The sequence below is a fragment of the Mytilus californianus genome, unplaced genomic scaffold (genome assembly GCF_021869535.1).
Source record: "Mytilus californianus isolate M0D057914Y unplaced genomic scaffold, xbMytCali1.0.p SCAF_5, whole genome shotgun sequence".
NCBI lineage: Eukaryota > Metazoa > Mollusca > Bivalvia > Mytilida > Mytilidae > Mytilus > Mytilus californianus.
In genome coordinates this window covers 110467217-110490973 of record NW_026262701.1, presented here as the reverse complement: position 1 = coordinate 110490973, position 23757 = coordinate 110467217, and the positions used below count along the sequence as shown (strand labels likewise).

The 23757-nt window shown below is 32.5% G+C and overlaps 1 protein-coding gene across 2 annotated transcripts; it reads left to right on the top strand.

The window, feature by feature from the left end:
* The first annotated feature begins 339 nt into the window (after positions 1 to 339).
* Positions 340 to 23191, top strand: LOC127700601 (uncharacterized). Of its 2 annotated transcripts, XM_052204149.1 has the most exons (9): positions 342 to 782; positions 1881 to 2099; positions 7058 to 7339; positions 9002 to 9160; positions 15366 to 15530; positions 16111 to 16155; positions 17783 to 17843; positions 18701 to 18800; positions 22876 to 23191. In XM_052204149.1, exons 1-9 carry the CDS (start codon positions 638 to 640, stop codon positions 23047 to 23049), a joined length of 1350 nt encoding a protein of 449 aa, XP_052060109.1. In that variant the 5' UTR covers positions 342 to 637; the 3' UTR covers positions 23050 to 23191. The 2 variants fall into 2 exon arrangements, with proteins under 2 accessions (XP_052060110.1, XP_052060109.1); XM_052204150.1 differs by lacking the exon at positions 18701 to 18800 and having other exon boundaries at positions 340 to 782; positions 22876 to 23034.
* Positions 23192 to 23757: the final 566 nt, after the last annotated feature.

The following is a 23757-nucleotide window of genomic DNA, read 5'->3' as shown; positions in this document are numbered from 1 at the left end:
CAGTACGACAGAAATCATAATTTTGGTATAAAATATCTCTTTTAAAAAATGAAGCAAATGTTATATTCCTACATTATCAAGACTTTGTTTTGTGTACCAGGTGAAAAATCATAGCCATGGAAGAGTTTTATCTATTTGCTAGTACGTAAAACTTTGTCAAATAAATAAGATACAATTTTTGGGCCTTCCATTACTTTAAAAAGATTTAACTTAAAATGATATCTATTTGGAATACCGCCAATGACAATTATATTAGTTACATGTGTCAAAGGTAAAGAATATCGATAACCAATAAAATCTATTATTCTGTAAAATTCCATTTAAGTTTTATATTGATAAAAGTCGGTTGTTTACATGGCGGACGACGTCTAGGTAATGTCGTACCTCTTGCATAAAAATCCGTTAATGTCATATGTTTTGTACAGTTATCTATGGATATTTATTTAATCACATTTACTTTGTTGCAACAGTATAGTTTTAACAAGAGGAATATTCTTATGCATATGATCTCTACTATATGTGTGTGAATATGTAAAAAGAGAAGAAGACAATCAAACCGAACTATTCTTAAAGTTTGATAAGCAGTCATTGCCTTTATCGGAACTGATTAATTGTATGTTCGATTAATGAGAACAAAATGGAACCTGATAAATCTAAAAGCAGAAAATTAGAGGGCATCAGACTGAATCCATCAGATGATTATCAACTTCACGTATTTTTAATGAAAATTGCAAGGCAAATTACAGACGAGGAATTTAACGAAATAAAGTTTTATTGTTCAGGTACGTATTTTCAAAACATGCTTTTTATCATTTCATTTTGCATTCTTTGCATTCTTTGCTTCTTACTTCCATTTTACTCGTAAAACTAGTAGAAATTGGATTTTGGACTTATACTATCAAAATCCAGGACAAATCAGAATTCCAAAATCTACTACTAGGAGGAATCTGGATCGAGATGATATACTTAAAAAGACACAAAATAACAATTTTAATCAACTTCATGATTAAATAAACTTATAATGAAATATGCCCGAAATGAACAGAAAAGATAATGGACCAATTGCCTCTGCATTTTTTTCTCTTCATTTTAACTAGTGTATTTCTGAATATTAAGTTCATCGAATTTCAGATACCTATAGATAGTTCAAAACTTCAATTTTGACAGGTTTTGGTAAATATATAAAATGAATACTAAGAACATTCTTAACTAAAATTAATATTGTATTAGAAGTATTTCTATATAATTGACTTGGAGATTTACATTAATTATTTTATGACAATGATTTGTATGGTACGACTTAATCCTCGATTTATGTTAATGATCTTTCGATGTATAATTTGACAAAAACATGTATAATTTTTAACAACTGCTATGGACAAATTACACAAAGGGGTATTACATGCCGTTTGTAAAAGAGGGACGAAAGATACCAGAGGGACAGTCAAACTCATGGATCGAAAACAAACTGACAACGCCATGGCCAAAAATAAAAAGACAAACAGACAAATAATAGTACAGATGACACAACATAGAAAACTAAAGACTAAGCAACACGAACCCCACCAAAAACTGGGGGTGATCTCAGGTGCTCCGGAAGGGTAAGCAGATCCTGCTCCACATATATATATACACAGGAGTACCTTAACTGTATTTGGTAAAACTTTTCGAATTGTTTGCCTTTAATGCTTTTCAACTTCGTACTTTATTTGGCCTTTAACTTTTTTATTCAGACAAGTTCTTCTTTTATTTTCTTTATTTCTGCCGTTATTGATTTGATTTTATGCTACATTATAGTACATATATCAACCTTGCATGTTATAACTGTTCGAAACTTTAAATTGAGAAATATTTACTCTTTTGCATTATTTTATCACCAGGAAAAAATGGCATGGCAAAAGGAATTTTAGAGAAAATAGAGGATTGCATTAGCCTTTTCAGACATATGAAAGAATTAAACATGTTGTCAAATGAAAATCTCGCAACGTTCCAAGCAATGATATGGCACCTAGGTAGAAAAGATTTGTATAGACAGTTTGTAGAATTTTGTAAAAATCGAGAGGGAATATTGCATTTCTTTGCACCATCAGATAAACCAGGTAAATATTTCAACGCCACATAAACATATATTTAGTAAAAGTAAAACATGTACAGAGAACATTGATAAATATCCTGATAATGTTTTGAAACGCCAAAAAAAAAACCAAACAAAAAAACAAACAGAAAAACAACAGTACACAAAACACAACATAGAAATCCAAAGACTGAGCAACACGAACCCCAACAAAAAACCGGAGTTGATCTCAGGTGCTCCGGAAGGGTAAGCAGATCCCGCTCCACATGTGGTACTCGTCGTGCTCATGTTAGTACAAACCAGGTGATAAGTTTCATTCGGTGGGTTAGATTCGGGGAAAAGGTGGCGGCCTTGTAATTACGACAATTGGAACATATCCGTTGTCATTTGTGAAATAGATATTCCATTACGGTCAACAAACTCGCGATGGCGTCCATAAAATTAACGAAGGGATGATTTCAACTTCACCATTTGGAACTCTTAGTTTAATATCTTCCTTGTGAGCAGCAACCCTCTATCAAAAAAATCATGATAGAAAATACAAGCCCTGGAATATCGTATCAACTGGGAAATATATACTCCGTATGCAGGCGCTACTGGAATGTTGAAACATAGAAATGGAAAGTTCACAATCGGGAAATTGCAATCATCTCTTTTGGCATGAAGTTTTGTTTTCAACCGAACTTCATTGTCAATTTCTAGATGTAAATCAAAATATGAGGCAGACTTAACTGTATCTGTTGTATTCTTGATCTCAAGTTCGATGGGATAGATGCGTTCAACATAGTCACCAAATGTTGAATTATTTAGGTGTAATACCACCAATGATTTTCCCCTATTAGTCTTTGTTAAACTTGCACTTTTCAAAAAATTTTGCAGAATTTATCTTTGTTTCAAATAAAGAAATACTTGGCATGAGTAACGTTTTATCCTGTCCAGTACTGTAGACAAAATTGCACATAACATTTCATTGCATATAAGAAAATAACCATTTGACACTGGAAGTTAACCAATCAAATTTTCACCCCTTTTTTTTCCTGTGTACAAGCTTTAGTAACCATGTAACCTCAAGTTTCCAAAATATTCTATACAAATACTAATCAAAAAAATAATGGTGCTTTGAAACACCCAAGACATATGTTTATGTCTCAGAAATTTTTTACTGCAATGAAATGCAAATGTCAAATTCAAGGGAATATTTTTTCTACCCTTTTTCGTATGCAACCGGATGTGACGTACTATGATTTGGTGGTATTACACCTAAAGAAGACTTGTTTGTTGAATTAACTGAATGTAATACTAGTTATTTCAAGCATTATTGTCAAGTTTTGTCATAATCAGTTCAATAGTTTGAGAAAAATCTAATATAATGTAAGACAACATCTACTGCGATTTGAGCAAAAATTTTTCGAAAAATTCCAATTATTTATCTCATCTGCATACAAACAGTTGAATATTATACAAAAGATGACTCTAAGATGATAAATACCTCTTATGGACCTCTTTGTCTTCATTATAAGGTCCCTTTTGGTCCATTTATACCTCTCTCTCTCATTTCCTCAAAATTTCAACTTTTTAGGCCAATGAATAAAAATTTTGGGGTAACTTTCACTCATTTATGAAGGAAATGAGATAATAAATGAGTAATTGAAGTATTCAATCTGAATGAACTATCCATATAAAAGTTCACTGACATGGAGGTTTCAATAAGTCTTTACGTAATACTTAAATTTACGCCGTGTTCCAGAGAGGGACATAAAAAGCTTCCCTTTTAATGAATAATTTGTTGTTACTGCTTCAAAAATAATTTCATTTACTGATAACTATACATTTATTAAAGTATTACTTATAAAAAAGTTTTCTATTATAGCAAAATATAAGAAATTAGGAGAGAAAGTCAGGAAAAGCTCCCAAAAAAAGTCCTATTACAAGGCAATTTTCTCATAAAATGTGTTTTTGAGACAATATTTCATTTTTGTAATATTTCACTTAAATAGCATGAAATTTTCACAAATGAGAGAACACACAAGGTCAAAGGTCGAATGAGACGTACTATGATTTGGTGGCATTTCACCTATTTCGCGAGAGAACATCATCTATATAGCGGGAAAAGAAGTTAAAGGATACTGCTAACTTCTTTTTTTTTTCCTAAGAAGTTACTGTATGAATTCAGCCTCATACGCAAAATAGAACAAATCGGCAAGAAGAGACGCACAGAGTGTTCCCATGGAAATGCCGATTGTTTGTTGAAAAACACGTCCTCTAAACGTAACAAATATGTTGTCAATCAAGAAATCAAGCATCTTGATAATGTTAGTTTCACGGAATTTATTGTTTGAATCAAGGTGATTTTTTTACAAAGTACAAGTTATCCCTCCCTTAGACAAGATACTTGTATCTACGTTGGCCATTCTTTTTGATGAAACAAAGCAGGACCAACTCTTTCAATTTGTCTTTTAGTTTGGAATGGGGAATACTTGTGTAAAGTGTAGAAAAGTCAAATGATTTAATACTATTGCAAGATGAAAGAGTCTTAGATTGTATGTACTCTAAAAGATCTTTGGAATTTTTTAATATCCACATCTGATTCACGCTACCTCTAGAATAGGTAGTTTCGCAATAACTGAGAAGCCCGTCTTTGGTTGCTGCTAGAATTGAGGTTAATAATTTAGAGAGAGGTTTCTTGGAGCACTTGGACACAAAAACAGGTTTAAAACTATCACTGAAAAATGATATATGTGTTTCAAGCTATAATTTGATAAAGCAAATTACATTGTGTGTTGTTCTTCTAACTCAAGTTTAATTTCAATCTTAATACAGAGACTTTAGGTACGATATTTATTAATGATGCAAACGAGCGCTCATTTGGTTGATTTTTTCTATCTGCTTTGGGGGTTGTTAAATTATTGACGTATACGATGCAGCTACTTTTATTTATTTGATTTATTGATGTCTTTTAAATGTGTGCGATTAAGTCGCTAAAACTTAAAGTGCAAGATGCATGATATTTTACCACGGCTTCACTTTTTACATCGTTAACTAAATGAACAAATATTAAGAAAGCACACAAGAAAATATCGTTGCTGTTAATCAAGCCTTGTGGAACTCCTCATGCAAACTATAATGTTTGTCATTAACGAAAGATGTAGAGTTACATGCTGACTTTTTTGACTTTGTATGTGTATGTATGTACACGTTTTTGAGTAGGAATACTGTAAGAAATACAATTCGTTAAACTTGCCAACGTTAGGCATATCCTCAGTCTGGCTCCCTCTGCCACACAATGACTCTATTTCAACGGATTTAGCATCAACTTTGATACATTGTTTACTAATTTGAAAGCAATCAAATTCAGCTTTTTGTATATACTGTGTAAGGCCACAAGATAATCTGCCGAATCCAAATCTTCTTTCACTTTATTATCGGCAGCTGTAATTTTGAGTAGATTCATATGTAGCAACGCACTGAACAGTGTAGAAAGACAAGATCTTGTGTAGTGCATGTATTTGTATAAGATTTTAATATATAAAAATGAAGAAACATCTAGTCCTGTTTCATACTATAAATGATAGAACTAACAGAAATCTCTAATCAAGAAGTCACATAATTCAATGAAACAGGCCAAATTTGATCTGTTTTAAGGAAAAGAAACTCATAACGCTTGCGTCGACAAAAAAGACCTGTTAACATTATGTTTGATATAACAATGTCTGACTTGAATATTTAGTATGCCGAAAACCGCGCTAAATGATGTTGAAATCAAAAAGATTATCATAAGATTTTCCAAATCTCCATTCTTGGCCTATTTAGGGGTGTAAATGAAAATATCACTTTTTAATTTTCGTGCGTCCGAGTCCGAAGCATTTTTTTATGGAATTGCCTTCAGCATTAACACTCATACGTAAACATTTAAAAGCCAGAAAATACGTAGAATCATTATGACAAAAAATGACCTAATAACAACAGCTACATAAATCTGACGTCATTTTTTCATTAGAAAAATTCGATACAGCTCGTTCTATTTCACTTTTTGACATGTTTATTCATCTTGATATCAAGATTGGAATTATGTACACCAGACGCGCGGTTCGTCTGTAAAAGAAACATCAGTGACGGTCGAATAAAAAAAAGTTAAAAAGGCCAAATAAAATACGAAGTTGAAGAGAAATAACCCCGTTGATATTTGGGGCTAAATAATTTTCGACGGCAATGTGTGCACATTAATTCAAAACTCAATAGAAAGAATCCAAATGAATTATCACCGTCAAGAATTTGAAAATTAAACAGAAATTAAAATAAAATTTTGTTTCTTATAAGTTTTTACTGAAGACAATAATAAAAAATGTTGATATTAAGGTCTAAAAAGTGTTAATGGTCACTTTTAACATTGGATTAGGTAAGAATTAGTTCAGGTAAATATATTCCATTGTTTGAATATGAGGAAATTGTAATGAGACAGCAACCACATTAGACAAAAAAAAAACCAAAGAAAATCTATGGATCAACATTCGGTTTTCAACAATAGACCGAATGATGTGTTTATACAATTAGTCAAGCTCTAAATCGTCCTCGAGTATTACTGTCAAACGCAAATAAACTGATCATAGTAATATTGCAGTGAGATGTCTAAAATGGAATCAGCTGGTTATAAATACATAAATAAATAATAAAAAAAAATAGATAAATAAATAAATAAAAAAATAAATACATAAATAAATAAATAAATAAATAAATAAATAAATAAATAAATAAATAAATTATTTATTCATTCATTCATTAAAAGTTAAGAAATGTGTGAAGCTGACCTAACTAAGTTGTTATGTAACTTCTTAAACGTTAATGTTGCAAAATGTATTTACCTCTGTCAATTATCAATTAACAAACAATAGGTTCAAAGATTTGTATATATAATGATGCGTGATGTGAATAACTAATTTCAAATTCCTACTATTATATGATCGATTTAATTTATAATTCGAACAGCAAATGGTTACATTCATGTTGATTTTCACATCAGAGGTACAAAAGACTTTCGTCGACAGGATCTGGAAGAGCTCCGAAATAGTCTGTCAAATTTACTTTGTTGCCCACCAAGACATATTATCATTGATGGGATAGAACCTACAAGTAGTATTCACATAACTTTCATGATACCAGAGTTCTGCATTGAATATTTACTTGAGATAACAGAAACTGAAAAAGGAAGATTATATTTATGTGGTGTAGATAGATTCAAAGTTGATGAACAACTGGTTGACTGTATAGGTAAGGTAGAAAAGTTCCTTTACAGACTAAAATTGTATGTTACATTATTTGAATCCATTAAAGTTATTTATACTGGGAATTATACGCAACAGGAGTTTACTAATGTTTAAAGTTTTATTTACCGAGTGTGCTTTGAACTTACTTGACAACCTGTTCCTGTATTCATATAAGGCTGACTTCATACACGAGCTTCTTATGAAGAATTGAAAGAAGCTAGCATTATCTTTAAACTACGTTCTGCTATATAAATGATGTCCTCTCACTAAATAATTTTGGTGACTATGTTGAATACATCTATCCCATCACACTTGAAATAAAGGATACAACAGATACAGTTAAGTCTGCATCATATCTTGACTTGCATCAAGAAATTAACAATGGGGGTCGATTAAGAACAAAACTTTACGACAAAAGAGATGATTTCAGCTTCCCATTTGTGAATTTTTCATTTCTATGTAGCAACATTCCAGCAGCACCTGCAGATGGAGTATATATCTCCCAGTTGATACGATATTCCATAGCTTGCATTTCCTATCATGATTTCCTTGATACAGGTTTGCTGCTTATATTGAAGCTTTGAACCAAGAAGTTCCAAGTGGTGAAGTTGAAATCATCCCTTCCAAAATTTTACGGACGTCATCACGAGTTTCTTGACCGCTATGAAATATCTGTTTTACAGATGACGACTGATATGGGGCATTGTTAGTTTGTTTTCGACTTTTGAGATTGAATGTCCCTATGGAATCTATCGCCTCTCTTTTCCAAATGTAGTTTTCTGTGGACTTATTTGTCTTTCAATTTTTTTTCTTTGACTGCGAGTTATCTTAGATCGGTACGGTGTGTCATTTTTCTTTTGTGTTATTTTGTTTATGGTATCACACCATGATAACAATGAAACATTCCTTTTTGATTGATTTTTACAGTCTGTTTTACTTTCGAGCTGTTCCCCAAATTAGAAAAGGTTAAGCTCTGATTCACAAGCATGTTAATCATTTTTTGTGACAGTCCAAAGTCCAACACAACTAGTCTAGTAGATTCCTAGGGGTTGGATGCCGACAGTCATAGTTGTTGTTCGTTGGTGCTTCTAACTTTAATAAGGCTTTTTCTGTTGTATTGTTTCACATTTTGTTATCAGGGGCCTTTTATTGCTCACTATGATTTGTGGTTTTTGCTCATTTGCGTGACCTATAGTTGTCATCATTGAACTTTGATCTTTTGATGGATAGTTGTCTCATTGAAAATCGTACCAAATCTCCTTAATTTCATAAAATATGAATTTAACACTTTCTAAATTTGGTGCGTCCGAATCGCTTTCATTAATTCTCCTGCATCTGGAACGCTCTAAAACAGAAAATATATTGATATGAGATATGCAAACAGCAAAGTGACACCTTTAAACACTGGTATAACATCAAAGTAAGGATATCAATATATTCATAAACCTATTTTTTTAAACGCGTGAATTCATTGCGAACCAAGAAGAAACAAAACTAGAGAGGATCGAATGAAACTATAGTTCTTCAAAAGAGTAGGTGTCTAATAGTATGAAACTTCAGTTTTTGTTTTGTTTTTCTTTTTGCCAATACTTTTTCTTTCCGCTATTTGTCTTAATATATTCATCAATTTAGATTACAAAAATCAATAAGTATACCTACATTTTAGATTTCAAAGACAACGAACACATTCCTAGCTTAGATAAAGATGTCGCTGTTAGAAAACTTTTACAAACTAATAAACAACTTGAAAGAGATTTAGAACGGTATCAGATAGCATATGAAGATAAATCCAACAAACTGGATGAGAATAGCTCAAATCACTGTGGTATTTATTTCATTGTTTATATTTGTAAACAACTATGCCTTGAAATCAAATAATGGGGATACAGTTTTAGATTGAACGCCAACGGTGTAAAAAAATCATTGCATTTATTTAATTATAAGTATGTAAGGGAAAACGCAAACAGATCTGAAGAAAGATAATCTTTAAAAAAAATATGTAAATGATGAGGTATGTTACGGATATATATAGAATGATGGAATTTTTGTTTCTGATACAGACTTTATCAGCAATGATACAAAGCGAGCCATCCATATTCGAGCTGATGAAGTCAATATCAAGAAAAAAAATACCATTATCCTTTTTATCAGCAATTTGTCTTAATTGTATGTTTTCTTTTTTGGTTGAGAATACGAAATAAAAAAAAGAGTTAGTTAAACTATTTTTAAGCGCACAATGTATGCAGGAAGTCGCTTGCATTTCATTGAGGTAAATTAATGCGGATGTACATGAACACGTGACGTTACTGCACTGATACATGAAGTCATTACCTTATATTTTCGAGTATCAAGTCCTGTCCATGATCTCAAAGATATTAGACAGTTAGTTGAAAGGGAAAATGTACAATTTGCCAAAAAAAAAAACACTTTTGTAATCCAGTTTAAGGCCCAATTGTGTTGACATTTTGTCTATGAGTAGCATTGATCTCGTTCTCTTGAGAGGGAACTAAAAGTCTAATGTGAAGAATATTTAGACCGTAGGGCGGGAAGGGGGAGGGGGTTCTATATCAAATCTCATCACAATCGGACAATAAATGCCTACTTGTTTGTTCACCCCCTTCCCCAACAAAAAATTATGAACATACACCTTAGATGACGATTACTTCTATAGAAATCAAAAATATTCTAATCCTTAAACTTTTAAAATAGGACCAAAATAGTTAAAAACGTGTTTGTTTTTAATTCTTGGCATTTTCAATCTTCGACTTTCAATTCAGTACAAATTAAAATGCAGACTTTAGATACGGAAATGTGCATGCCAGTGTGTACATGTCGCTGTGATTATTTTCATCTAAACATAAAGCTAATATAGTGAAAAAATTACCTCTCATATCAGTATGAGCCAACAAACCATGAAAATGTTGGGAAAATATTGTGAAAATAATTGTATAAAGTTCGAGATTGCATGTTAGTTACGTAAGCGCGTCATTGTTTGTGATATCCTGTGGTGTTTGTCGTTCATGGAATATGTTCGTTGTTGTGTCGACTATTATATTATTTGTTTGTGTGTTTCTCTGTGATGAATGTTCTTGCGTGTGTTTGTGTTGTATTTCTGTCACGTAGTGTTGTCATTTTAGCGATATGTTTTTAACATTGTCATAAAGCGGGAGGTTTGGCTAGCCATTAAACCAGGTTCAACCCACCATTTTTCTTAAAATGTCCTGTACCAAGTCAAGAATATGGCAGTTGTTATCAAATAGTTCGTTTCTATGTATGTTGGCGTTTGTTTTTGTTGCACTTCAGTGTTCCTGTTGTTCCTTTGTTTTCCTCTTATAGTTGATGTGTTTCCCTCTGTTTTAGTTTGTAACCCCTCAATCGATCTATGACTTTTGAACACCGGTATACTACTGTTGCCTTTATTTGGCACATAAACTTTATAATTTCCTTTAATTTTTGTTCTTAAAAAAGGAAACGACCTAAAGACCAATTCCATTCTAAACTAAGTGTACTCTCATGTGCTCTGGAAGGTAGGCATCAACAGCACCTATCGTGTTGTTCAGGGTAATAAAAACATTAGTGATAAAACACGTTCTATAACAAAAAGGCCACAAAAGATCAAATTCAATTTCTAAGTTTTTAAATAGTGACTGCATATACATGAAAATTTTTTTGTATTTCTATTTTATATTAGGGCCCAAAGAAAGATTGTTGTAGAATGTATGATCTTCTGGTCCCGCAGGCATATTTGGCGGCAAAGTCTCATTACATATAGGCTCATACTATTTTTGTCGAGGGAACCTTTTTTTTGCTGTTGCATTTTTTGCGACAGTGGGGGTATATATGTCGGCAGCATATAGTTTTTGGGATAGTAAAACAATTGAGACCATCACATATGTCTTGACCTTGTCGAGAGGATATCCGAATTAGATATGTGTTTTGTACACGTATGTATGGGGGCTTTTTTTTTTTTATGTCAGTGTCATATTTACAGTTTTTGTTGAGAAGGTATCCAACAAAAAATGGGTTTTTATAGGGGTAGTATTGTCTTTTGAGTTTGTTAGTGTGCATTTTCTACCATTCCCTCCGAGTATCATATACGGAACAAAAATAAGTATATTAGTACCTGTTTTTAAGGTTTCCTTATTTACTCATTTTTATATACTAAAATATCAAGTAACCTTTAATTTTTATTGGCAGTTTTGGTTGTAGACTTAGCCAATATTGTAGGTTTCCCATGTACTGAAGGAAAAAAAGTATAATACAAATTTCTATCCTTATTTTCTTAAGGAGGAGAGCCTGAACAAACATGTTTGGTCTGAGAGTGTGTTCCAACCTCAGAGAACGAGATCAAGGTAGCACATCGACAAAATACAAAATCATTAAGCCTAAATTAAGGCAACAGTAGTATACCGGTGTTCAAAATCATAAATCGATTGAGAGAAAACAAATCCGGATTACAAACTAAAACCGAGGGAAACACACCAACTATAAGAGGAAAGCAACGGAACAACAGAAACACTGAAGTGCAACAAAAATGCAACATACATAGAAAAGAACTATTTGATAACAACTACCATATTCCTGACTTGGTACAGGTCATTTTAAGAAAAATGGTGGGTTGAACCTGATTTTATGGCTAGCCAAACCTCCCGCTTATATGGCAATGTTAAAAATACAATGACAACATTACGTGACAGGAATACAGTATAAATAAATGCAAGAACACTCAGGACAGAGAAATACATAAATAAATAATATTATAGTACATTTCGACATGTAAAGCACAGAATAACAACGAACACCTAAATTAATTTACGACAGTACACAAATACCCGGTACAGCATAATAGAATTATAAACTGTGCGTCACACGAATGTATCAACGCCACAAAAAGTGACGTCCCAGGAAAGTTTCTAAAAATTGAATATAAAATCGGGATTAAGTTTGTAATGGTGTTATTTGACGGGACTTAATTACTATGTATGCTACAGGTAAATCTAGAGTGATACCGAAAGTCTCAACGCAGTGCTGGCTGTTGTGATAATTCGAAATTAGAACAACGATCGTATCTTAATTATAAATAAGCGTTTATCGAATATTGCAGTTGAGAAAACGCAGAAAAAATTAAGAATTACAATTCATGTCAGCAAATTATTTATTTACCAGTATTCAACTGAATAATATTTTTTTCAAATACTAGTAATAGAAATGCAAGATGCCGATTTTCAGGATACAAATTTTAAATGATAAATGTACAAATCACAAATATACTATGTAGCAAGTATGGAACATCAACATTAAAATTTAGAATGATCTAGTTGCAATGTAAAAGTTGCAATTCTTGGACGTAAAATTACCGAGTTCCAATGTAACAAAGAAAGAACTAAAATGTTAAGGAGTTACATACTTGCAGTTTAAGAATTGAAATCTTGGAGTTTGTTATTCATTGACTTTCCATAGTTTTCAGCCGTACTCGTATTTGTTTATTGTATTATCTTTTTATGTCAAATTTAAGCTTGTGGTTCGATAATGATGGGTTCAGATATAGTTAAAATGTTATAGTACATACAATTTAAGCGTGAAAGAATACACAATTTGACTTCCTTCTCTCTTCTTCACTCTAATATAACTCATTCAAAACGTTTTGGAGGATGAAAAGAGTTAGTCTAGCTATGGTTCACAAAACAGAATAGTCAATAAATACAATTATTTTGTTTTAGGAAGAGAAACATTATACTGAGTAAAAAAAATTACTCTTATTAAAAAAAACATCGCTGAAAATGACACAATCGATTTGCTTGATTTTATGTATACAACATATTTGTTAGATTTTGAGGACGTGTTTTTAAACAGAAAATCTTCATGCGTATGAGAAACAGCTGTGCTCCTTTCTCTTCTTATTGACTTTTATTCTGCAATCAGCCAACAATTGAACACATAACAGGTACACGTATAATTATTCGCATTATTTTTCTCCTGCTACTCCGCTTCCATATCAAGGAAACGGTAATGTGAATATTTCTTTTTCTGTGACGGTTCATTTTGGGGTCCTCCTAGTTAGTACGATATTTTAGAGCTTGCTTTTCCTATAATGGTTTTCTTGATAGAGGGTTTTTGCTTACAGGTAAGCTGTTGAACCGAGCATTCCTATTGGTAAAATTGAAGTTAATACCTTCAAAGTGTTACGTACGCGTTCATGATTTGGTGACCGTCATTGGGATATGTTCCACAATTCCATCCGATTATCTTCGATTGTGGCATCATCGAAGGCGTCTTATCATCGATGTTTACTAGCCACGAATATCACAATGGGTGGCACTAGTGGAGCCGGATCGGCTTTCCCGTCCTGAGCACCTGAGATCACCTCTAGCTTTTGATGGTGTGTGTGTTGATCAGTCTTTATTTTTTATGTAGTGTTTGAAGACTGTCGTTTGTCTTTTTTAAAAGTTTTTCTCCGGTTAACAAGGGTCAGCAAAGATACAAGGTGTTTAGTTATATTACGCCAGACAAGTACACCATATGTTTTATTGAATGACTCATTAGTAGCGGTTGAATTTAAAAGTTAGCAACCATCAATTTGAACAACTTGTGCCAAATCGTGATAAAGACATCCCTATCCAGAATCTTAAATCTTATCGTGTCGAATGAGACTAGCATTAAGATATTTCATGTCATCACAGGGGTTATGGCTACTAGTCTGGTTTCACGATCGGGGACAAAACGTCCACTAGACAAAACACCAACCAAATATTTGTAACGAGTAATCAAAGAAAGGAGAATTATTATTTAAGACCTCCAGTCACTCTGTTCGCCTACTCAAGATTCATCGTTGGTGCTTGAACAGTTGAAATGAAAGTTCTAAAAGATGTTGAAACACATTTAAAATCAAATCTTGTCATAAACTCATCACAGATACCAGGTTTATGATTTGGTACGCCAGACACACGTTTCTTCTACATAAGACTCATCAGTGGCGCTCAAATCAAAACAGTTGGAATATTGAATCAAATACGAAATTGAAGAGCATTTAAACAGAAAATTTCCGGAACATTTGAGTATTAACGGATGAGGCATTTGTACAAACCTTTGATTTAGTTATGGTCCTTTTTCATTCTAAGGAGAGTATACATACTGTGCTTGTGATGACTATTTCTTATCATGTCTGCATAATTTGATTTGTTTTTCATTGTACAGATTTAAAAAAAATGGCATACGTTTAATGCATGAAAAATGACTATAGATATTGAAATCAAGTTTAAGTTCCGTTTAGTTGGATCATTTTATTTCGGCATAAAAGTCCTTGAATTTGAAAATTCTAACGGAAGCGAAATTTTCAAAGCGCTTTAACAGTTCCAGCTGACTGCACAAATTAAACAGATTTTTAACATGCAGTTGTGCAACGAGTAAGAGATTGAAATGTCTTGCATACAATGAAGGAATTGTGTTCACATTTTCACATTTCATTTCTTTCGGTCAAAGACACTCGAAGAATATGCCGTTACATCTATATTATTGATCTTAATGTAATTTTGTTTAGAAACGAGCATCACTTTCTCTCTTTGTAGTATAAATGTTTGTTGACATTTAAATTCACACATTTTTCATTAATCTGACGGACTGTTTTCCATATCACTTTTTTTTCATTTTTCTTTTCATATCGTTTACATAATTCCGTTGAAGAAACGTTGTCTACCTATTCCAAATTGTAAACTTTAAGTTACTTAGAGCTCCTGTTGGACTATCAATTATCAAGTGTACCATCTGCTCATAAGAAAGCACATTGATTTTAGTATCATTCAGATCTCTGTAAATTTACTGTACCTAAATATTAGTAATCTTTCACCTCCCTCCTGCAAATTCGTTTTTAGGTGAATTAGACCCTTTTGGTTTTTAAACTTCAACGTTTATATAATTTCTTTTCAACTTCGGTTTAGAGCGAACCTGATTTCAGACACACGCTTTGTACGCTTGGTAATCATAACAAAAGATTTGATTTTAAGAATTAATGCTTAATAATCGATCTGTTTTAGATTCTTTAAGAGAACTGAAAAATGCCAAGGAAAACAGTGAAGAAGAACTTAATTCAGAGATAAGAAAACTTAAAAATATGATGCACGAATATCAACTGAGTTGCTTACAACTAACAAGTGATCTTGAAATGGCTCGTAAAGCAATATTAACCGACGATGATCAAGGTAATTCTTAAGGTTTGAGGAATGAGGTAAAAATGACACAATTGTTAAAATTACAGATAAGACTACTATTCAGATATCAAAATATCTTAGATTGCGGAAACATGTTGCTATAGAGTTAAGATATAGACATATCGTATCGGGTAACCAATTCGTGATGGAGACCGTGAAACTTATGTAGTGTCGATTAGCAGTTTTTGTGTAAGGATCACAAATCTGCAAATGAAGTTTGGATAGTGAAATCATACACTAAATGCATGTTTTAAAAATAAGTTAACCAATCAGGAATTTTACGATGGCTTATTCAGTAACAGACATCCATAAAGCTTTAAAATAATGATTCTTACTCTTCAAGAATACTTTGAAACTTACGTATTGGTAATTACAAGAAATCATATTTGAAAAAAAAATCTTATCTCAGTTGCGATGAAAGGATAATTGTTACCCGCTCATTAACTTAATCTCTATTGGAAAAATATTCAATACAGAAATATTTTCAAATATTATATGAATTACAAAGAGACAACAAATGATATGGTTTCTACGTAATTTATCATTAATGTTGATACATTTTATTCAACAGAATTAGAACTTCACTCACGTAAAGATGGTGGACTAACTGTATTGAGTAAGTTTTTGTAGTTGATAATAATATTCATGCTAAGTTGAAGCTAAACGTTTCATGGTAAGATCTGTACTTATAGTGTTGATAACATTGAAATAACTCTTCATATTCTGTTAAAAGCTGTACTACTTATATTTGTGTTTGAGTCATATGAAACGAGTTTCTTGTTATAATGTTAAGAAAAGGACCGCACCAAGGCATGCATATATACTTAAAAACCTATATGCACCTTTTTAAAAACATTTATTACGAATCAACAAAAAACTATTTCATTCAGTGATTGTTGATCGACAACTTTTGATTTTTTAACCCTGTATACCTACATTCCCCATGTGAAATTATAAAATTGTTTTGAATAAACATTGAATGACAAACTTTTTTCTTATGTGACGTTTACATTTTCTGACGTCAGACACGCGAAGCAATGATTGTGGTTTTTAATTTGATAGATGCTTTTGTGCTTTTTTGTAAATAATTGCTTGTTTTGATATTGTAACACAGTGATGACTGCTGTACCCATATTTTGACTATTTTATTTATAATGTCTGTTTTGTTCACGCATCGTTGTAAATATAACGGAATTTGATAAGACTGTCGTACAAGTGAGAGGTTTAGCGCTATAAAACCAGGTTCAATCCACCATTTTCTACATTTGAAAATGCCTGTACCAAGTCAGGAATATGACAGTTGTTGTCCATTCGTTTGATGTGTTTTGTCATTTGATTTTGCCATGTGATTAGGGACTTTCCGATTGAATTTTCCTCGGAGTTCAGTATTTTTGTGATTTTACTTTTTATCAATTTTCGGATTTTGCTGCCAAGATTACATTACCGTTCGTTTACTTGATTAAAATTCAACACAGAATCTTGAAGCACATGAAAAATAAGTGAGCTAATAGAGTGATATTGCTTTGTTTTATATGATTACAGTTGTTAAATGATTTGCTGAATTTTTCTTTCAAATTCAATTACCACTATCTACAGTCCAGTGCTTGTTTATTTACCTTTTCTTTTATCACGCTTTTCCCCTCGCACTTGCTTAAACTTTCTTTTTGATACGCATTTTCCTCGCTTACAAAAAAAAAAAAAAAAAAAAAACATTCCCTCGCAGCGACTTTCGAGATGAACTACTATAAAAGCACCGTTCTTCTAAAATATTTAATGTAAAGTACGTGTAGGGATTTTGCGTCATGAATAAACACATCAAACCCTTTTCCACATTTTTTTAAACTTCTTTATTTAAGAAGGATTTGCATTTTTTTCCGGAGCACCTAAGATCATCCTCGGATTTCTTTGGGGTTTGTGTTGATTACTATAAATAAGAAGATGTGTGAGACAACTCTCCATCCAAGTCACAATGTGTAAAAATATACAATTATAGGTTAAAGTACGGCCTTCAACACGGAGCTTTGGCTTGTATTCTTTATTTTTCTGTGTTTTGTGGAATATTGTTTGTTTGTTTTTTTTTTTTTTTAGATTTCGCCATGTTATTATCTGTTCTCTTCGGAATTGAATTTTTATTAATGTACTCTTGGTATCTTCTATTTTTTTTTTTTTTTTTGTGAGGAACGCATATAAAATACGCCTTTACTGCTTCAAATTTTCATGTTAACTTTGCTTACATTTGATAGGAAGGACACTTTCCCAGGCAGATAAAGCAGAGTTAGAGAAAAGGTCCAATTTCTTACAATCGTAAGATATATTTTGCCAATAAAGTTAGCTGTTTAACATTTACTTAAATAAGGAATAACAAGTGAACTAAACCTCTGTGTTTATTCTTAAAAATCGTTTTCTAATAGCTTTTTTTGGAAAAAAATATCATTGGAATATTTTGTCAGTCTAACTTGATATAATCACTTCAAATAAAATGCACATTAAACGTAAATAAAAAAAAGAACTAATTCAGATTAGAGGTAGACAGTTACTACTTAAGCGAAAATAAAAATATTGAAGCCAAATTAGAAGAAGATAAGAATTGATCGTAAATAATGAATAGTTTTTCAAGGAAACCACCCTGAAATGTATCCTAAGACCAAAGTTAAGAGGAATGGATTTGGTAAGCATATTTGTGTTACACTTGATAAAATTTGTATTTCGTAATGTACGGAAACATTGAATTAGCTGGATTTGTTTGGTTTGTGAATTGAAAAAAATCATAAAATACACTTCTTTTTAAACTTTATTTCTAAAAAAATAAGCTGATTAAAAACTCAAGATAATTATGTACGAAGGACGCTGCTTGTAGTTGTGACTTTGAGATAAAGAACAGCAAAAAAAACGCTGTTCCTTTGCTTATTGTGTGTTTTTTGCTGTGCATGTACTGATTTTGGGTCATGGATGGATACCTCATTTCCTTTGTTTTTTTCATTATGAAACTTATTTCTGATAAGCCAAAAATAAAGTTATCATTCTTGGATTAAGAATGATTACACAATTTATGAATTGATAGTTTCAATAAAAATGTATCATTCAAAGAATGCCAGTGAAATATAAAAATGCTACATAAAAATTTCCGAAACAGACAAAGATTACAAGTAATTTTTCTTCAGGCAAATTATAAAGGTACTGCAAACCAGTAGAGCATGTGAAATTACTTCCGACATAATGAGAACTGTACAGAAAAACAGAAAGGACATCGACAAGTTAAAGGTATTTATATGCCATGAGCCATGTGGTGATAACTATGGCAATGCAACTTTTTTATGTGAATTATGTAATGTCTTTTGATTTAAAAGAAATAGTTTTACATACTGGGGATATTTCAAAAAAAAAAGAAAAAAAGTTAAAGTTATTAATGGGCTTCAGCATTTGAACTGCTTGATGAAATCATTATTTCGCATAAGAGTTGATTATCAATCCGTTCTTGTGTGATGCCTAATTACTTGTCTATTATATTCATGAAATGTTCTTTGATGTTAACTTTGGTATCCACCTATCGAAAAAGAAGGAGGATGACTTAAAAATAGTTTAATCTCGACACAAAGTCACATGATTGTCCAAAGTAAGAAACCCTGTCAGTGGTCAGCTTGTGTCATATAGTATTGATTTTTTTTTTTATTTGGTATCTTTTATAGTTTCTGTTAAGTTCACTCAAAACTTTGTTCACATTTCCCGCCGTAAGACGATTTTGAGATGACCATACAGCTGTTTAATGTTGAATACTGTATGTTGTCTTTTTGATTTTTGTAGGCTAATTGTGTCCGTATGATGCTGTCTCATAGACCATGAAAGTATTATATTGACAATTTAATACTTCCATGCGTTTTACACTAGTCATTTTGGGGCCCTTTATAGTTTGCTATTCGGTGTAAGCCAAGGCTCCGTGTTGAAGGCTGTACTTTGACCTATAATTGTTAACTTTTTATACATTGTGACTTGGGTGGATAGTTGTCTCATTGGCATTCATACCACATCTTCTTATTTATATTGACCAAATAAAACCAAAGCTTATCGAAAGAAATTCGGAAATATGATATTGTTCAAAATATTGTGGAAAGTTGATCATTTGTGGTGCCATCCATCTTAATTATCCATTTGAATTAAATAGATGGTTAGTTAGATGTTCACTCGGTGTCGCCCCGATTTTCCGACACCCCATAAGTCCGACAAAGGTTAATTACTGCCGTAATAGAAAATCAACTTTATAGAATCGTTGTTGGCGTGGTATATTGAACTACTCTTTCTTATAAGTATATCACAGAAACAGATGATACCATACCACACATCTGGTATTAAAGAAATACCATGACCATATGCATATGAAGCAATCAAGAACCTTGCAAGTTTTGGTTAACTAATACAAGGTGTGTTCTACATGGGAACAAATTCTACTAAAAAGGAAATGTAAAGATCAGTCATCAGATGTGCAGTTCGACAATCAATGTCTCTTCAGTGATGCTCGAGGCCAAAATATTTGAAAATCAAAAGCTTATTAAAAGGATGAAGAGCTATAAACCAAAAAGGACAAAAAAGTATAGCCAAAGCCGGGCAAGGAATCAAGAGCTTTGCATGAGGGAGATAAATCCCTTAATTTTAGATAATTTCAAAAATTTTGTAACAGCAAATTTTAATAACACAAAACCCGTATTTTCATGCCAGTACCGAAGTACTGGCTACTGGGATGGTGATACCCTCGGGGACTATTCAGTCCACCAGCAGAGGCATCGACCCAGTGGTAGTAATAACATAAACGGTACCAATTTTTCTTCACCAGATGCGCATTTTACCATAAAGAGGGACTATAATTCCCAAGCATTATTATTTCCGTTCATCTACACTGTACACAAACTTAAAGATTGAAAACTTTCAAAACTGAGAGCTGCCAAATTGTTAATTGATAATATACTCGAAAATTGGCGAGTTGAAACGTTTTTTCGTAACATCGATAGTAAAATTGTTCAATCGGTGATAATTGTTTCTATATAAAAAAAGACTTTATTGAGGTCGAAACTTCGATAAAAACGGATGAAATGTGCTGTCAGAATGAACTTGTATTGATTAGTCATGAAACATTTGCCACTGGACATTAGACAAACAAATAAATACCAATCATGTACAAATAGCCAAGTGCATGTACTGTTTACATAAGCGAAAATATTTGTAATTGCATATTCATAAAACAACAAACCTTTTTTCTGTACACAGTTATTTCCATTCGTGTTCTTTAAAAACACAACTTATCGGTTGTCTTTTGAACAGCACAAGTAATCATGCGACATGACAATAACTCTAACAACCAACACCACTTCTCTTGACATTGACACAGGAATGTACATGTTTTCATTATTGCTATTTACCAGCACGTTTTTTGTTGTTGTTAACTCTTATACGCAAAACAGATTCCTTACAGAGAACGCACCAAACTTTACAAGGTTCTATATGGTTTACCTGTTTTCCCACCGTCTTAAGAGTTCAGGGAATTAACTTTAAATAAATCACTCTTCAATTCAGTACAAATATTGTTGCATAAAGGTTGCATAAAGACAAACTAAGTTGACGTTCTTATCAAAATAATTCTGTACACATAACCAAGCATCACACATACAATTGTGTAAGCAGTAAAGCCTAATTGGAGCCTTAACTTTCTTAATTCTCTGCTGTGGGAGAGATACTCCGCTGCTTATCTTCATGTTAGTAATTTGACAAAACTTCACAAAGTAAATTTAGTTTGACAAAATGTTCACTACAGTTAGATTAATACTCGTGTTTTAGTCGTGCAAGACATGAGGTCCGCGTCTCTATCATTCTACGTGTTGTCCGGGTAAATATATCCCAGTATTTTCACTAATACATGTCTACCAACCTACTTTGTATAAATTGCATTAACTGTTCTTAGTCATTCGATGGACAAGGCCAAGTGAGTTTTAATATATATATATATATATATATAATGCACCCAATGGTGAAATGGGAATAGAAATATGGTCACTTTGATCTTCTTCCGACTAGCAGTAAACCCTTGTTAAACTTGGGCGTCCGTTTGGCTGTGCGGGATGGTTAATTTTCAACAACTGACAGAGTGGGGACGTCAAATCCGATGCCTCGTGTAAAGAGTTTGCCACGCTCTCTGCACGTTAAGAACCATTGCAACAACTCTTTGAGGGGCCGTCGGTGGCCTTTTGTCTGAGCCTGTTGCAAGGCAAAATTTCTGTCCCTATCCAGTATACTCTCATTGTCCAGTGGCAGTCCAAATTTCCTTGACCTTTTTTTTATCCCGTATGGCCCCTTTTACAGGACCTATCTAGTGTATTTATTGTTAAATTGTTCTCGTCCTGAACATGCATGTTATATTTGCCTATGGAAGTTAAGCAAACATATGCTTTTTCATTAATATCTATATAAAAGTGTATATTGTGTCTATATCATTATAATAATGTATGTACTTCATGAATATGTTATTACTATTTTGAGGACACTCAGGAAGATTAGTTTTAATAATGGGATTATCTTCTTGAAATAAAGATTATTTATTTATTTATTTAAACATCAATCAATCAATTATTATTTTAAATGAACACGTAACCGGGCCATTTAATTTAAACTTGAAAGATATAAGATATTGTTCAATTATTCCGTGTCGGACCATTGGGGTGTCGGACTATTGGGGCGTCGAACCAATGGGGTGTCGGACTAATGACGCGTCGGACTATTGGGGTGTCGGACCAATGGGTTGTCGGACTAATGCGGCGTCGGACTAATGGGGCTGCTCCGTTCACTCTAACAAGGTCTGGGTACGTCTGTCTAATTACTTTATAGATATTTTGTTTTCATTTGTGACCTCCTGTACTTTTTATTTCTTATTTATTCTAAAAGTAAATATTACTTCAAATGATTTTTATATGTTAAATACTAGTATCTGATGCAAAGATCATAACATTTCTCGTGTCAACTCCGTTGTCAACCCTTATTTGCATACAATTTCCCCCGAGTAGAAAAAAGTCGTAAAAAGTGTCTTCTCCTTAATCTGTTGACAATATGTCAGATATTTATTTGGAAAAAATAGCATGAACAGTTGTTTGAAAATCATTACGGCCAGTAAAACCATAAGAACGATTAAATTGCACCTTTACAATAAACTCATATGAAAGGATTTCTCTCTGAATAAAAAATAAATGTGTTTTATTGTGTGACCCATAAATTGGAATGGTAAGTAACTTTTAATTGGAAATAGTTGTATGTTATAAGAAAATTTGTCAATTCATGCTTTATAATACTGATGTTTCAGGATCATATACAAAGATTGGTAAATAGTGAAGTCTTTGATGAGGTTTATAAAGCAGTTCTAAATTTGATAAGTATAGAAGATGCAATTGCAGAAAAAGAAGGCTCGGAGTATAACCTATCATCTACATATTATATTGACACTGATGACGACGATGACTCCAGTGATTATGATTAAAGAAAAGCGAGCGAGCGAGAGAGAGAGAGAGAGAGAGAGAGAGAGAGTGAGACGGCCAAAATTAATTACTGTACAGTTAAATATATATGACTGTCTGGGTTCTTTTGGTCTAGTTTTGTAATAAAAAAAAATCTTAACTTTATGAGGTAAATGCAGCAAACAGGAAAAAAGAATATGACCGAAGTAATTAGTTCAAATTTGTTGAAAGACCACTGTGTAAGACAAGGACAAATCATACTCTGTTCACTGATGAAGGCCGAACGGTTATCGTTATTGTTTTATATTTCTGTATTCATGAAGCAACATATCAGGTCATTGTTGAAGGTTTCCGGTGATGTGTTATTGTTTTCATCCTTTTTATTACTTTCATTTAAAACATATTGTATTGGCTACATTCAAGCAAAATGGATGAGTCACAAGTAAATCACACTTATGAATTATTCTCCATAATGCAAGTCTGAAAATTAAAACCATACAATATATGCCCACTGGATCTCAGTGTGTTTGAAATGCAGGGTAAATACGAAAATGTATACAAGTCTGAAAATTACACCCAGCAGTGTTAGAATTAGATTTTTATGCTGACAAATTTTTGTCCCTCAACGGGAATTGAACTCACACCTTTAATACACTACAGCACCAATCGCTTAGCCTCATGTCCAGCGCTCTAGATCACTCGACCACATCCGCTATATAAAAATATAACTT